General features: G+C 43.6%; 1 protein-coding gene, 1 non-coding gene and 1 pseudogene across 2 annotated transcripts in view; all 3 read left to right on the top strand.

Moving 5' to 3' along the window:
• The window catches only part of top1a (DNA topoisomerase Ia), a 74,209-nt gene that overhangs the window by 43,696 nt on the left and 15,780 nt on the right, over window positions 1–14,733 (top strand). The window contains exons 10-17 of the mRNA XM_080204690.1: window positions 863–984; window positions 2,114–2,236; window positions 5,501–5,688; window positions 8,694–8,838; window positions 10,208–10,351; window positions 11,402–11,587; window positions 13,622–13,690; window positions 14,436–14,550. Of these exons, the coding sequence (XP_080060816.1) occupies window positions 863–984; window positions 2,114–2,236; window positions 5,501–5,688; window positions 8,694–8,838; window positions 10,208–10,351; window positions 11,402–11,587; window positions 13,622–13,690; window positions 14,436–14,550 (1,092 nt within the window). The remainder of the gene's footprint in view (window positions 1–862; window positions 985–2,113; window positions 2,237–5,500; window positions 5,689–8,693; window positions 8,839–10,207; window positions 10,352–11,401; window positions 11,588–13,621; window positions 13,691–14,435; window positions 14,551–14,733) is intronic.
• On the top strand, window positions 565–693 carry LOC145354138 (small nucleolar RNA SNORA26). The gene has a single exon (XR_013888815.1). It is a non-coding gene; the product is annotated as a small nucleolar RNA SNORA26 (small nucleolar RNA).
• On the top strand, window positions 9,489–9,669 carry LOC145354115 (U2 spliceosomal RNA; annotated as a pseudogene).

Here is a 14,733-nt window from a genome sequence, read left to right as displayed (position 1 = left end):
TGTTTGTGAAATTAAAACTGAACCAAGTGTGATTGTCCTAGAGAGGAAAGGAATATATGAATTAGGAACAGGTGTAGATCACTTGGCCATTTGAACCTGCTCTGCCATTCAGTAAGATTATGGCTGATTTGATTATAATCTCAACTCTGTATTCACACCTATCCTCAGAACCTTTCACTCCCTTTCATTGAAAGTATTCAAAGACTCTGTTTCCAGCCCTTTTGAGGAAGAGAATTCCAAAGACACTCGGCCCCTGGAGAAAATTTGTACTTGTTTCTGTCTCGTATGTTTCAGTTTAAGAGAACTGTTCTTTTCTTTACAGTCTGCATGTTGAGCAAGTTGCCTTCAAACCCCTTAGGCTTTTAAAACAATCAAGCAGCTTCTGTGGTGTCTCTCCAGCCATTGTCACGGTTCACAGCTTGCCATGCAGTACGATATTATTTAGTTTGATTTTAGTTAAATCTATGACACTGAACTATCTCAAAATGCCACCTTAGATTTTATAAACTGTTGCCAATAGGATTAGATGTAACCCTAATTTACTTAAGAACTTGGTCATCATCACTCCCCCTCTTATCTTTACCCACTCGTTGTAATCCAGTAGCCATGACTGAGGGCTAAATAAGTTCTTCTTTCAAACCCAGTGCATCAGCAGCTGCCCCTGTGCTTTGGATCCTGTCAAGAAGGACAAAGAATACTGATGATCCATGAGCGGTATTTCAAAGAGTGATCAATTACTGCATTTCCAGTGTAGCTTTTATGTTTTAAATACCAAGTGATGCGGTGCACCTTTTGAAAAGTTTTATTTAATAAATGGGTGGACTTGGGTACTGTGGCTTTTGATTTCAGTCTTTTCTTTCAGGGAAACCTATGAAGCTGAGCCCTCAGTCTGAAGAGGTTGCAACGTTCTTTGGTAAAATGCTCGATCATGAGTACACTACAAAAGAGATCTTTAGGAAGAATTTCTTCAAAGACTGGCGCAAGGTAAGTTGTAAAAATGGATATCTTTGGATTTTGGGGGTGCTAATTGAAAGCTGTCTTTCGGCATCATAATCCTAAATTGGAATGTCCCCTTAGCTTTGCTTTCTTTTGGATCTTGTATATTAACCCTAAGCTGGCAGGCATTGCTTTTGGTTTAACATTTCAGTCGGAAAAATGGCAGCAGCAGCCCCTCAGTACTTCAAACAATAAACTGCCGACCTAAAATTTGTGCTCATGTTGGGGGCTTGGATTGACAAATTTCAGGGCTCTGTGTTGCGAAAGCTACCCACTGAGCCATCACTAGTATCCACTTGGATTTAAAAAGTTCCAGAAGCGCAGGCTTGAAGAGGCTGAGCTCCTTTTCAGCAAGTAAAACGTGCACAGAAAACATTTGGGATTGGAATAGATTGATTTGGGTCAGCAGGATGGCATAGTGATTAGCACTGCTGCCTTTCAGTGCCAGGGACCAGGTTCGATTCTAGCCTTGAGTGACTGTCTGTGTGGAGTTTGCACATTCTCCCCTGTCTGCGTGGGTTTCCTCCCACACTCCAAAGATGTGTGGGGTTAAGTTGATTGGTCATGCTAAATTGTCCCTTAGTATCAGGGAATTGGCAGGGCAAACAAATGGGGTTACGAGAATAGGGCATTGATGGCATTGTTGTTAGTGCAGACTCGATGGGCTAATGGCCTCCTTCTGTACTGTAGGGATTCTATGAAAAGCATACTTTATAAATAAAAAAATTGTTTCTTTATTTTCTGTTATGATTATATACCAAATTACTCCATTTCCCCCTTCAGATTACTTGAAGTCAGGATCACAGATTTCGAGATTGTGGGAGAAATGTCTAAAGCTGTTCCTGTGGGCAGTATTTTTGTTTGAGGGCAGAGTGTGGGGGAAGTGGTTAGGTGTTTGATTGGAACCTAATATTAGTGGCGCTATTTTACTCTTTAAAATTTGTCCTGGATGTTGGATTGTTAGCCTATGCCCACATATTCCCCCAGTGCCACTCTAAAATCTGTCATGTGCCACTTCTTCCCGGTGAGCTTTGGTTACTGCACTATACCAAACCTTTTCTCTCTCCTTCCAACTCATGCAGCAAATTGAATTAATTAAGGCTTTGCTTTAATCTAGGAAATGAAACCTGAAGAAAAGGCGACGATAACAGATCTCAACAAGTGCAACTTTGAAGAAATAAACCAATATTTCAAGGCCCAGTCTGAGGCTCGGAAGCAAATGTCCAAAGAACAGAAACAGGTTTGTGATGGGAGGCGGGCTGAAATCTTTTCCTACCCAAGGAGCGCCATTGGTGAATGTGTGCTCTGTGGCATAGTACCAGGTTGAATCACTTTTAATTCATTTGTGGAATGTGGGCATCACTGACTAGGCCAGCATTTTTATTGCCCCTCTGCAGTCTAAGAGGTGTAGGTACACCCACTGTGCTGTTAGAGAGTGAGTTCCAGGATTTTGATCTAGCAACAGTGAAGGAACGGTGATGTATTTCATGTCAGTGTGGTGAATGGCTTGGTGGGGAGCTTCCAGATGCTGGTGTTCCGAAGTATCTGCTGCCCTTTTTCTAATGCTCTTGTGTTAGTCAGTCTGGTGCAGTACTCCTAGTGGTACTATAATTTAGTTAATGGGGCTAAATAAAGGTTAATAAGTTAATGGGACTAAAGATAGACAAGTCTCCTGGTCTTGATGGAATGCATCGCAGTATACTAAAAGAGATGGGGGGAGAAATAGCAAGTGCATCAGTGGTAATTTATCGAAATTCACTGGACCCTGGAGTGGTTCCCGCAGATTGGACAACAGCAAATAAAGAACAAAGAAAATTACAGCACAGGACCAGGCCCTTCGGCCCTCCAAGCCTGCACCTGACTTAACTAAAACCCCGTACCCTTTCGGGGACTATGTCCCTCTATTCCCATCCTATTCATGTATTTGTCAAGACACCCCTTTAAAAATCACTACTGTATCCGCTTCTACTACCTTCCCCGGCAACGAGTTCCAGGCACCTACTATTCTATGTGTAAAAAAATTCTGCCTCATACATCTCCTTTAAATCTTGCCCCTTACACCTTAAACCTGTGCCCCCTAGTAATTGACTCTTCCGCCCTGAGAAAAAGTTTCTGACTATCCACTTTGTCCATGCCTCTCATAATTTTGTAGACTTCTATCAGGTCACCCTTCAACCTCTGTTGTTCCAGTGAGAACAAATCAAATTTCTCCAACCTCTCCTCATGGCTAATGCCTTCCATATCAGGTAACATCCTGGTAAATCTTCTGTACCCTCTCCAAAGCCTCCACATCCTTCTGGTAGTGTGGCAACCAGATTTGAACGCTATATTCCAATTGCGGCCTAACTAAGGTTCTATAAAGCTGCAACATGACTTGCCAATTTTTAAACTCAGTGCTCCGGCTGACGAAGGTAAGCATGCCGTATGCCTCCTTGATTACTTTCTCCACCTGCATTGCCACTTTCGAGTGACCTGTGTACCTGTACACTCATATCCCTTTGCCTATCAATATTTTCAAGGGTTCTGCATTAGACCTTCCAAAATGCATTACCTCACATCTGTCCGGCTTAAACTCCGTCTGCCATCTCTCCACCCAAGTCTCCAACTGATCTATATCTTGCTGTATCCTCTGATGATCCTCATCGCTATCTGCAAATCCACCAATCTTTGTGTCATCTGCAAACTTACCGATCAAATCAGTTACATTTTCCTCCGAATCATTTATATATATGTATGTTACAAACAGCAAAGATCCCAGCACTAACCCATGAAGAATGCCACTTGTCACAGCCCTCCATTCAGAAATGCACCCTTTCACTGCAAATGTGACGCCACTTGCTTAAAAAGGGAGGTAGACAAAAGGCAGGCAACTATAGGCCAGTTAGCTTACCTTCTGTAGTAGGGAAAATGCTTGAATCTATCATCAAGGAAGAAATAGCGAGACATCTGGAGATAAATTGCCCCGTTAATAAGACGCAGCATGGGTTCATGAAAGGAAGGTCATGTTTGACTAATTTGGTGGAATTCTTTGAGAACATTACATGTGCAGTGGACAATGGGGAACATATGGATCTGGTGTATCTGGATTTCCAGAAGGCATTTGACAAGGTGCCGTACCAAAGACTGCTACAGGAGATAAAGGTGCACGGTGTCACAGGTAACGCATTAGCACGCATAGAGGATCGGTTAACTAACAGAAAGCAAAGAGTGGGGGTAAATGGGTGTTTTTCTGGTTAGCGATCAGTAACTGATGATGTGCCTCAGGGATCAATGTTGGGACAATTGCTTACAATTTACATAGATGATTTGGAGTTGGGGGACCAAGTGTAGTGTGTTAAAATTAGCAGATGACACTAATATGGTTGGCAGAGCAAGGTGTGCAGAGGACGCTGAAAGTCTGCAAAGGGGTATAGATAGTCTCAGTGAGTGGGCGAGGGTCTGGCAGATGGAGTACACTGTTAGTAAATGTGAGGTCATACATTTTGGTAGGAATAACGGCAAAATGGACTATTATTTAAATGGTAAAAAATTGCTGCATGCTGCTGTGCAGAGGAACCTGGGTGTCCTTGTGCAGGAATCTCAAGAAGTTGGTTTGCAGGTGCAGCAGGGAATTAAGAAGGCAAATGAAATTTTGGCCTTCGTTGCGAGAGGGTTGGAGTTTAAAAACAGCGAGATTACTTTGCAGCTTCATAACATGCTGGTGAGGCCACCTCTGGAGTACTGTGTAACGTTTTAGTCTCCTTACTGAGAAAGAATATACTGGCACTGGAGGGGGTGCAGAGGAGATTCACTAGGTTGATTCTGGAGTTGAGAGGGTTGGCTTATGAGGAGAGATTGAGTAGACTGGGGCTATACTCGTTGGAATTCAGAAGAATGAGGGGAGATCTTGTAGAAACATAAAAAATTATGAAGGGAATTGGTAAGATAGAAGCAGGGAAATTGTTTCTGCTGGCGGATGAAACTAGAACTAGGGGGCATAGCCTCAAGAAAAAAAGGGGAAGCAGATTTAGGACTGAGTTGAAGAGGAACTTCTTCACACAAAGGGTTGTGAATCTGCGGAATTTCCTGCCCAGTGAAGCAGTGGCGGCTACCTCACTGAATGTTTTTAAGGCAAGGATAGATAAATTCTTGACCAGTAAAAGGAATTAAGGGTTATGGTGAGTGGGCAGGTAAATGGAGCTGAGTCCACAAAAAGATCAGCCACGATCTTATTGAATGGCGGAGCGGGGTCGATGGGCCAGATGGCCTACTCCTGCTGCTAGTTCTTATGTTCTTATAATCAGCTTCAGCTCTTGGCAATGCTCTGGACTATGGAAGAGATGGGTACACCTTTCCTGATCACTGAGCAGTGCTGAAAGGTTTATTGATCGTGTGGAAATCATCTGACTTAGCCGTGGTGCCTTCAAGGCCCATCTTGGCAATTGTTCATATAATTGCTTCTTCAGGGAAAGACTGCAAGGAAAATCTTGTATTATTGGGATTAATTTTTTTATCTTAATTTTAGAAATTAAAAGAAGAAAATGAAAAGCTTCTACAGGAGTACGGGTATTGTATAATGGACAACCACAAAGAGCGAATTGCAAACTTCAGGATTGAGCCACCAGGACTCTTCCGTGGCCGTGGTAACCACCCAAAGATGGGCATGCTGAAAAGAAGGATCAGGCCGCAGGACATCATCATCAACTGTAGTAAGTGAGTATCTCTGAGGGGAAGTGGGGTGCCCAGGCATTGCCAGCACATTAATGAGGTGAGCTGTGTTTAGGAAATTGTGATGGGACTTCACTGGTCATCCTGTAGGTAAGTTTCAAATCCAATACAGTGTTGAACCGTACAAATCAGCTGAGTGCAGGACTCAAGCTCAGTCTGCGCTGGGTTAGCTGGTCTGACCTGCAAAACACTTGATGCTACTTTAATTCGCTTGCCATCCCTAGGGAAGGTGATGGATCTATTGGTTCGTAGATTCCATTTGCCTACTGCCATTAAATGTATTTATGTGTGAGTGTTGTGCGAGATCACAGAGGTCCGTAGTAGCTCCAGCGGTCACTTTCTAAGCTTGTACATATCGAATGACCTCAGGAAGAATGTGCTCATAGCAGGGAACAAAGCCTACCCAAACTAAAGAACGACTTGCATTTCTAAAGCTCTTGCCATGATCTTGAGATGTTGCAAAGTGCTTTGCAACCATTAAAGTACTTCTAACATTTCTTCATTGCCCTGTCTCTCCAAATAAATTGGTTGTCCCTCCTGCTTTTGTTTTCTCATCTTGGAAATGGGTCAGTTTTCCAGTATGTCCTTTCAGGATGAGGATGAGGCAGTGGTAATGTCACTAGACTAGTAATCCAAAGGCCCAGGCTAATGCCCTGTGGCCACCGGTTCAAATCCCACCAGAGCAGCTGGTGGAATTTAACTTCAATTCATTTCTTCTAAAAATTTCAATGATTAATTTTTTTAAAAATCAGCAGTGGTGCCACAAAGTTAATGTTTATCTTAAAAATTTATCAGGTTCATTTAGTGTCCATTTAGGGCAAAAAATCTGCCTACATCTGACTCCACAACAATGGAGATTCATCTTTACACTAAACAACACCCCCCCCCCCCCCCCCCCACCCATCCCCTGTGCTAAATGGGATAGATGTAACAACTGAAAACTGGACAATGGCACAGATGTATCCAACCACACTCTGTACCATCAAACAAAGGATCAACCTTGGTTCATTGAAGAGTGCATGTCAGGAGCAGCACCAAGTATACCAAAAAATAAGGTTGTCACCCTGCTGAATCCGTTGCACTACTTGCATGCCAGACAGCAGAAGCAGCAGGCAAAAGACAGAGCTAAAGCTCTGCAGTCCTACCACGTTCAGTTGTGAATGCTCGTGAACAATTAAACAAATAACTGGGGGATGTGGCTCCACAAATATATCACCGATCCTATGTCATAGATCATAGAATCCTACAGTGCAGGAGGGAGGTCAGTCGGCCCATCGAGTCTGCACTGACCACAGTCCCACCGGATCCTGTTCCCATAACCACATGCATTTATCCTAGCTAGCCCCCCTGCCACTAAGGGGCAATTTAGTATGGCCAATCCACCTAACCCTGCACATCTTTGGACTGTGGGAGGGAACCGGAGCACCTGGAGGAAACCCACGCAGACACGGGGAGCATGTGCGATCTCCACACAGTCAGTGACCCAAGCTGGGATTTGAACCTGGGATCCTGGTGCTATGAGTCAGCAGTGCTAATCACTGTGTCACCATGCCGCACAAAAAATATGTGCTGGGTCTTCCCACCCAATCTGTGCAAAGGACTAGGCTGAAGCATTTGCAACCAGCTTCAGCCAATTGGGTGATCCATCTTGCTGTTCTCCTGCTGTATTCAGCATCATAGATGTGAGTCTTCACGCCATGTCGTGTCAAAAATGGCTCAAGGCGTTGAATATTGCAAAGGCCCTGACAACATCACAGCAATTATATTGTAGACTTAATGCTCCAGAATTATCTGCGCCCCCACAAAGATATTTCAGTGCGTTTACCCAATAGTTTGGGAAAGTTGCTCGGATATGTCCTATCCACAAAAAAAAAACAGAATAAATCCAATTCAATCAATCACCAAACCATCAACCTTCTCTGGACTGTCAGCAAAATGACGAAAGGTGTTGTCCACAGTATTTTCAAATGGCACTTACACAGCAATAACCTGCTCATTGATGCTTGGTTTGTGTACTGCCAGGCCTGCTCAGCTCTTGACCTCATTGCACCTTGGTCTAAACATGGACAAAAGAGCTAAACTTGCAGTGAGAGTATCTTGACATAAAGGCTGCATTCACTGAATGTGGCAGCAAGGAGCCCCACCAGGAGTCATATCTGTCACAAAGGAAGTTGGTTGTGGTTGATGGAGGTTATTTCTGTTCCAGGGCATCACTGCATGATTTCCTCGCAGTCGTAAGGCAAGGAGGGATTACATTTAGTGAAGTGTTCTGTTTACTTCTGAATATTGTATGTCCTATAATGATATACTTTCCAAGGCTAGTCCTGGCATTTCAGATCAGCCCTCATGTTAACTGCTCACCTAATAGCTTCTGCTTGCTGCGCTGTTCAGTGAAGATCCCTTGATCAATTCTGGTGCCAATCACAAATCGCCCAAATAGGGATGATGCCAGGGTTGTTTGGCCAGAATTGTTTGTAAAGACCCTATACACTCTTGCTGCTCAATGTTGGTGCTTCCCTCGAGTGGTGAAGAACTGATAATGCAGGTGCCCTGTACCACAGACCAGATTGAAGTTTACACCTCTTTGATAGTTTCAGAAGGGCTCTGCCCTGGATAATGGAGAATAGATACTTAAATCCACAGAGGGGGGACTTTTCCTATCCCGCACACCACAGGAATTGTAGCAGGCAGGGATGTACCATGCAAAGGTCTATTGACCTTGGGTGGAATGTTCCGATTTTGGGATGACTGTGACCGGAAAATCTTCCTATAGACTAGGAGAAGTTTCTGGCTGCCATGTAGAAATGGCGGACTAACCATGTGTGTACGTTCACTCGTTCATTCGTTCATTGCATTGTTCTTTTGCTAATATTTCCTGAAGGCCAAAGTGCATCTGTTATAAATGACAACGGCAGCTTGCAACGTGCAGTAGAATAGATGAAACACCAGTCTATTGACAAGTAACTTGAGCTCTCCCCATTAATCTCCAGGGACTCCAAGGTACCATCTCCTCCTCCAGGCCAGAAGTGGAAGGAGGTGCGACATGATAACAAGGTGACTTGGCTAGTGTCATGGACAGAAAACATCCAGGGCTCCATCAAATACATCATGCTGAATCCCAGCTCCAGAATTAAGGTATGAGCGATTCCTGTGACTCAGTAAACACCTGCAATCAGATGTGCTGCATCCAAATGATTCCTCCCCAAGAGTTGTTATTATGCAGAACATATCAGTCTTGTCTTGTGGAATAAATGAGCACTGAGTTGGATAACCCAAGAAAGTTATCTGAGAGAAACAAGAAAATGGGATTGTCTGTTGAGAACCGGTGCATCGGTTAGCACTGCTGCCTCACAGCGCTGGGGATCCGTGTTCAATTCCAGCTTGGGTCACTGTCTATGTGGAGTTTGCACATTCTCCCTGTGTCTGTGTGGGTTTCCGGTTCTGGGGATAGGACCTTGGGTGGGATTGTTATCAGTGTAGACTCAGTGAGCCAAATGGCCTCTTCCTGTGCTGTAGGGTTTCCATGATTTCTAATATAAAGCACACTCTTTTAAACTAATATCCATGCGAATAGCTGGGGAAATCTTGCTGCTGAACTGTGAAGCCAGCAAGTAGCGAGGAGTGTTGGGCACGCTGGCTGCTCCAAGGATAACCACCAAGTGTAGAAAAATAAGCAGCAAACCGATAGAAGCACTTATTTATCTTGTGTTGGCCTTTGTACTGTATAATCGGCAAACTTCATTCGATCTCCTTGCAACAAAGGTCATCATCTGTGACATCTGTTGCTATCTTCTTGGCCTTTTGGCTAAGATCAAGTGTAGTATCGACATGCTGCACTTGGTTGAAGTCATTAGGTTACATTTTAGCTTCATTTGAAGCAATTTTTAAAAGCGGCGTCTCAGCCTTTTGCAAATGAGACCAAGCTTTGGAGGAGAAGCTATGCCTACTCCAATCAGCTGGGATCTTGTAGTTCAAGCCCAAGACAGGAGGTGAGAGCCCTGTCTTGTCAGCTTGGATCGGGAATGTCTCAACTTGTTGAAACTCTGAATTGGACTTGATTTGATCGAATTGGAATAAAAACAAAAAAAAATACAGGTAGCAACAAACAAAAGAACATGGGATTTTAAAAAAACACAAAAATCAGATACTCAGTTTAAAACCTTTTCAGATGTTGATCCAAATTATTTCCTGCTAAGCAAGTATGCCTCACATTACATAACCTGACATTACATAACTAATCTGGGGAGAAGAGGCCTTATTTTAATTCTCGATAATTAATGATTTAATAGGATTGGATTCTCAGAAATTGCCTGTTGCTGTCAAAGCTTTACTATTTCGACTGTTTTGTTAGCATGCCATTAATTATCATGGGACAGTTTGGGCCACTGGTTGGCACTACCCACAGATATTTGCCCAAGTTCTTTGGCATCATTCACCAGCTGATGAACTGCCATTAGTCACCCACAGCATTGTAAAAATTGACCTGACTGCTCTGTTTAAATAGGGGGAGAAGGATTGGCAAAAATATGAGACTGCCCGGACATTGAAAAAGTTGGTCGACAAGATACGTGCTCAATACAGGGAGGACTGGAAGTCAAAAGAAATGAAGGTTCGACAGCGTGCTGTCGCACTTTACTTTATTGACAAGGTGAGTGAAAGAAATTGTTGCAGTTGAGCATTCTAGTGGACCTCCTAGTCCAACCCACACATTTTAAGTCCATTCCTGAATCCTTGGTTATTACTTACTATTATGTATGCTAGGACATACAACCCCTTTAAGGGAATTGGTCAGGCGACCTTCGGTTTGGGGTGATCTGCCCAGGAACTGTTCTAAGAGGACAGTTGTTTGGAGGAGTAAGACTGCAGCACAGTGGTGAGCTCTGCTGCTTCATATAGCACCAGGAAGCTGTGTTCAGTTCCAGAATTGGGTGATTGTCTGTGGATCCTCCCCGTGTCTGCGTGAGTTTCCTTCGAATACTCCAGTCCAAAGATGTGCAGGTTAGGTAGATTAGCATGTTAGTGTCCCAGGATGTGTGGGTTGGGGGATCAGTGGAGTAAACGTGGGGTTACGGGGATAGGGCCTGGGTAAGATGTTCTGTCAAAGGGTCGGTGCAGACTTGATCTGCACTGTAGGATTCTATGCTGTGAAATATCTATGTTCCCTGAAGCCTGTCTGTAGAGGTGAGTTCTTGAGGATACTCCTCAGAAGTAAAGAATTTAAGACCCATTAGAACTAAACACAGCTAACTGAGATCCATGTTGTGTGTGCTACCTGCCCTAAAGGAGTGGAAAGGATGGAGGAAGAGTGAGGGCAATGCACTCCTCCATTCTAACCCCTGCAGCACCTTTCTGTTGAGATCACTCTCTCTCTCTTCTTCTTTCTTTCTTCTTCTCTCCCCCCCCCAACACACACACACACACACACCTCCCTCCCATCACCTTGGCTTGATGATATTTTGCTGAACATTTTTGTCCAATAATTTATAACCTAGGTTGTGTGCAAAATGTTAGAGTTAAGTGCACAGGAGGAGAACATTCCTGAAGGATTTCCATTTTTAAGTGTCTTGGATGCTTTCTCATACTGATCCCCAGTTACAGGATCTGTGTAGAAGCAGTAAGGTGCAAATTTTTTTTATTCTTCCTCTGTGTATCTCTAATCGATTAGCTCTGAATCGGTTACTTTTCTCTTTCTATGTAGTTAGCTCTGAGAGCTGGGAATGAGAAGGAGGAAGGGGAGACTGCAGACACCGTGGGTTGCTGCTCCCTGCGAGTGGAGCACATTAACCTGCACGCTGAGCTCGATGGTCAGGAATACATGGTTGAGTTTGACTTTCTGGGCAAAGACTCCATCCGATATTACAACAAAGTGCCAGTGGAAAAAAGGGTAAGATTTGATGAGACTAATTTTGTATTTATTCTTCAGAGTTTACTTCCACTGCTAGTTCAGTTGTCAATGTGTGTCACTAAGTGTGAACCAGCCAGGCTGAAGGTTCATCCAAGTCCCAGATTTGATTCCAAGACTAGTGCCAAAGTATTTGACCACTTGATGTGGTGGCAGCAAGGGTGCCTCAGGCTGCAACCCTATTCCTAATAGTTGCCCAGTAATCCCTGTTGCCAAGTATGGATAACAGATGAGAAATGGATTGTGCTCATTAGGGCCTGCCAGTGTGAGGCCATTCAGAGTCAAAGGGGCCTGCGACTGCTGCCTGCTGTATCTTATTTGGCCACCATCTTGGGGTGCTACTGATGCATGTGGAGCTCAGCATGGGGAGGAGGAGGGCCACAATTGTGAATAGCTTTTTGTAATTGAGATTTTGTGCTCCATCAATGGTTAGAAGATTATGTGCCCTAGGAATGAAGTGAAAGTGATGTGTGGTGATTTTACTGCAATGATGTGATGTGAATAAACTGACATTCAAGCTTTTAATATTGTATTATTCAAATAACTTCAATGCAATGGATGTGTATAGAATTGCAGATTATCTGGTTATATATTATTACAGGTTCTTGATAAGGGGATCAGGGGTTATGGGGATGAGAAAAATATCAGACACAATTGAATGGCAGAGCAAACTCAGTGGGCTGATTGGCCTAATTCTGCTTTCCTGTCTTATGGTCTTACCTGTACTTCAAAATCTGTTTTGAAGAAAAGATACATGCCTGTTTGCATCTGTCTGCCTCTTGAGGTGTGTGGGCAGAACCCACCGAGGCCAAATGGGTTGCATGCACACAGTGGTCCCTTTAGATGTACGCACCTGTGACAAATTCAAGTGACCACTTAGTGAAGCAAAAAAGGCTAAGCACAAGGAGAAAGTGGAGGGAACATTCTGCACCCTCACCCACCCACTTCCAAAAAAGCCATTGTTTCATTCAAGGATCATCTGAACTCAGAACTATAGCTTGTACTCCACACCTAAATAATGTTCAGTTGAATTGCCAGTTAGCTCAGAGAAGGAGTGCTGTAATAGAACCCACTGTTTTTACTTTTTGTAGCCCAGTTAAATGCAGTTAACTTAGTGTAAAACTCAAAGCTGGTAGGGTTTTAATGAGTGCTTTGGGCTCTTGTATAGCGTGTTATGGAGATGTTTTCTGCTTCTTGTCCCATGGCTATGCCCTGTGACCAACAGTGGTGTTTTGATGTAACGTGTTAATGGCACAAGCCAGTGCTTTCAAAGTGGATTCTGATTCTGTTCTGTACTGAAACTGTCTTTGGTTTGGATCTATTGTGTTTTCTTTGTAGTTCGCAGTCCCATTAACACACACAGTCCTAGTTTTGAGGTTTAACATGGAGCATATTTATTCCTGCATACTCGTGCAAGTGTTGTATCAGCTTTAAAGCTGGTTAAAAGGATTGTTGACCTGGTGATATCTGCTTGTTCATTCACTATTGTCAGCCTGCTTTAACCAAGCTTGCACCCCTGAAGGTTTGGCTTTTGTCTCTGTTTACCATAGTACACCCTGTGCTGTAGTGCACAGTACAGCCTGTACTCAATTAACTTCTCCCACGGCACTTGGCTGGTGTTGCAGAGCTTGGAATGAGCTTCTGTATTTTTCTCTTGAAATCTGAAGTAAGGGCCTGGTCCTATGGGATGCACATTTTTTTGTATATTGGTACTGTTACTGTCAGGGATTGTCTGTGTTTCTACATGGAGCATTGCTTAAAATGAATAAATACTCCAGATAGTGTCTCAGAATACTAATTTACAGCCCGTAAGCAGACCATTCTAATCCTGATAGATTGAGGGTCCACCTGACAGAACTGGACCTCTGCAATCAGTTGCATTCCTGTAAATTAAAATGACGGAATAGAATAGGATGAGAAGGAAAGGGTGTTTGGGCGGGGGGGTATGATTTTGAAGTTAAGTCGGTTGCAGGTGAAGGAAGTTGCACTGCCTCATTCTTGCCTTGTGTGCCTTAGGTATTCAAGAACCTTCAATTATTTATGGAGAACAAGCAACCTGAAGATGACCTTTTTGACAGACTCAATGTAAGTAGTGCTGCAAGATGAAAGAGCTTCACAGTGGAATTGTGTCCTGTTTTAAGATTAATTAGCGTGGCATGCTTATCTGATGGGCAGTGCCAAGCTGATACAGCCCAGCCCTGCCCCCAACACCCTAGGGGTCTTCGATGGACTGTGGTCCCACCAGCGAGGCCATCACACCTCATCCCCATTGGTGGGAATCATCCGTGCCCCTCGCCGCTGAGGGCCTTGACCGGTGAGCAGAGTAATGTAAATGAGCTCAAGCAATTACGTCCTAGGCTTATACATTAATATTTAAATCAGCCCCTCATTTCCCGGGCACAAGCCTGATCTCGCTGGCAGAATGAGACTTGCAAAATCACGACAGACAAGAAAATGGGCACAATCCCGATTTATTTGTGCCCCATCCCAACATACTGGCACATCGTGCCAGTAAGACCCACCCAAAGACCCTATATCCTATAAATGTGTTCCTGTCTTTTCCTTAAAGAATGCCCCAAATCATTCTCAGTTTTCATACTGCTGTCACCTCTTCGGAGACATCTTCCTTCAACTAAGGTTGAAATGGGACACAGTTTAAGTTGCTCATGTTTGGGAAAAATTCTAGAAATCTTCCCAGATATAATTATTTAAGGGTGGATGTCATTATAGTGGAGATTTATGCAAGATTCTGTAATTAATTCTATTCATTCTCCATGTTTTGGTTTATTTTGTATGTCTTACTGATTCATCGCGTCTTTTTTGTATATAGACTTCGATTCTCAATAAGCATCTACAGGAACTAATGGACGGACTTACAGCGAAAGTGTTCCGTACCTACAATGCTTCTATCACCCTGCAGCAGCAGCTGAAGGAACTGACCAACCGTAAGTACAGATTGCCACTGCCCCACAGGCCAGAACTGCAGCTCTTCCTTCCCCGCGCCATCCTCTCCACTTCATCACTGCTGCATTTGAAAAAGGGAAGGGCAAATCATTTTGTGCTAGTTTAGTTGCTTCAGCAAAAAAAACAGGTTCAAGCTTTATCTATTTGTTTCTTTCATAGGGTGT

Source organism: Carcharhinus amblyrhynchos, chromosome 16 (assembly GCF_965287045.1).
Source record: "Carcharhinus amblyrhynchos chromosome 16, sCarAmb.v2.hapA, whole genome shotgun sequence".
In the NCBI taxonomy this organism is placed as follows: domain Eukaryota; kingdom Metazoa; phylum Chordata; class Chondrichthyes; order Carcharhiniformes; family Carcharhinidae; genus Carcharhinus; species Carcharhinus amblyrhynchos.
The sequence above is the reverse complement of the archived record's forward strand: the minus strand, read 5'-3'. Positions and strand labels throughout refer to the sequence as shown.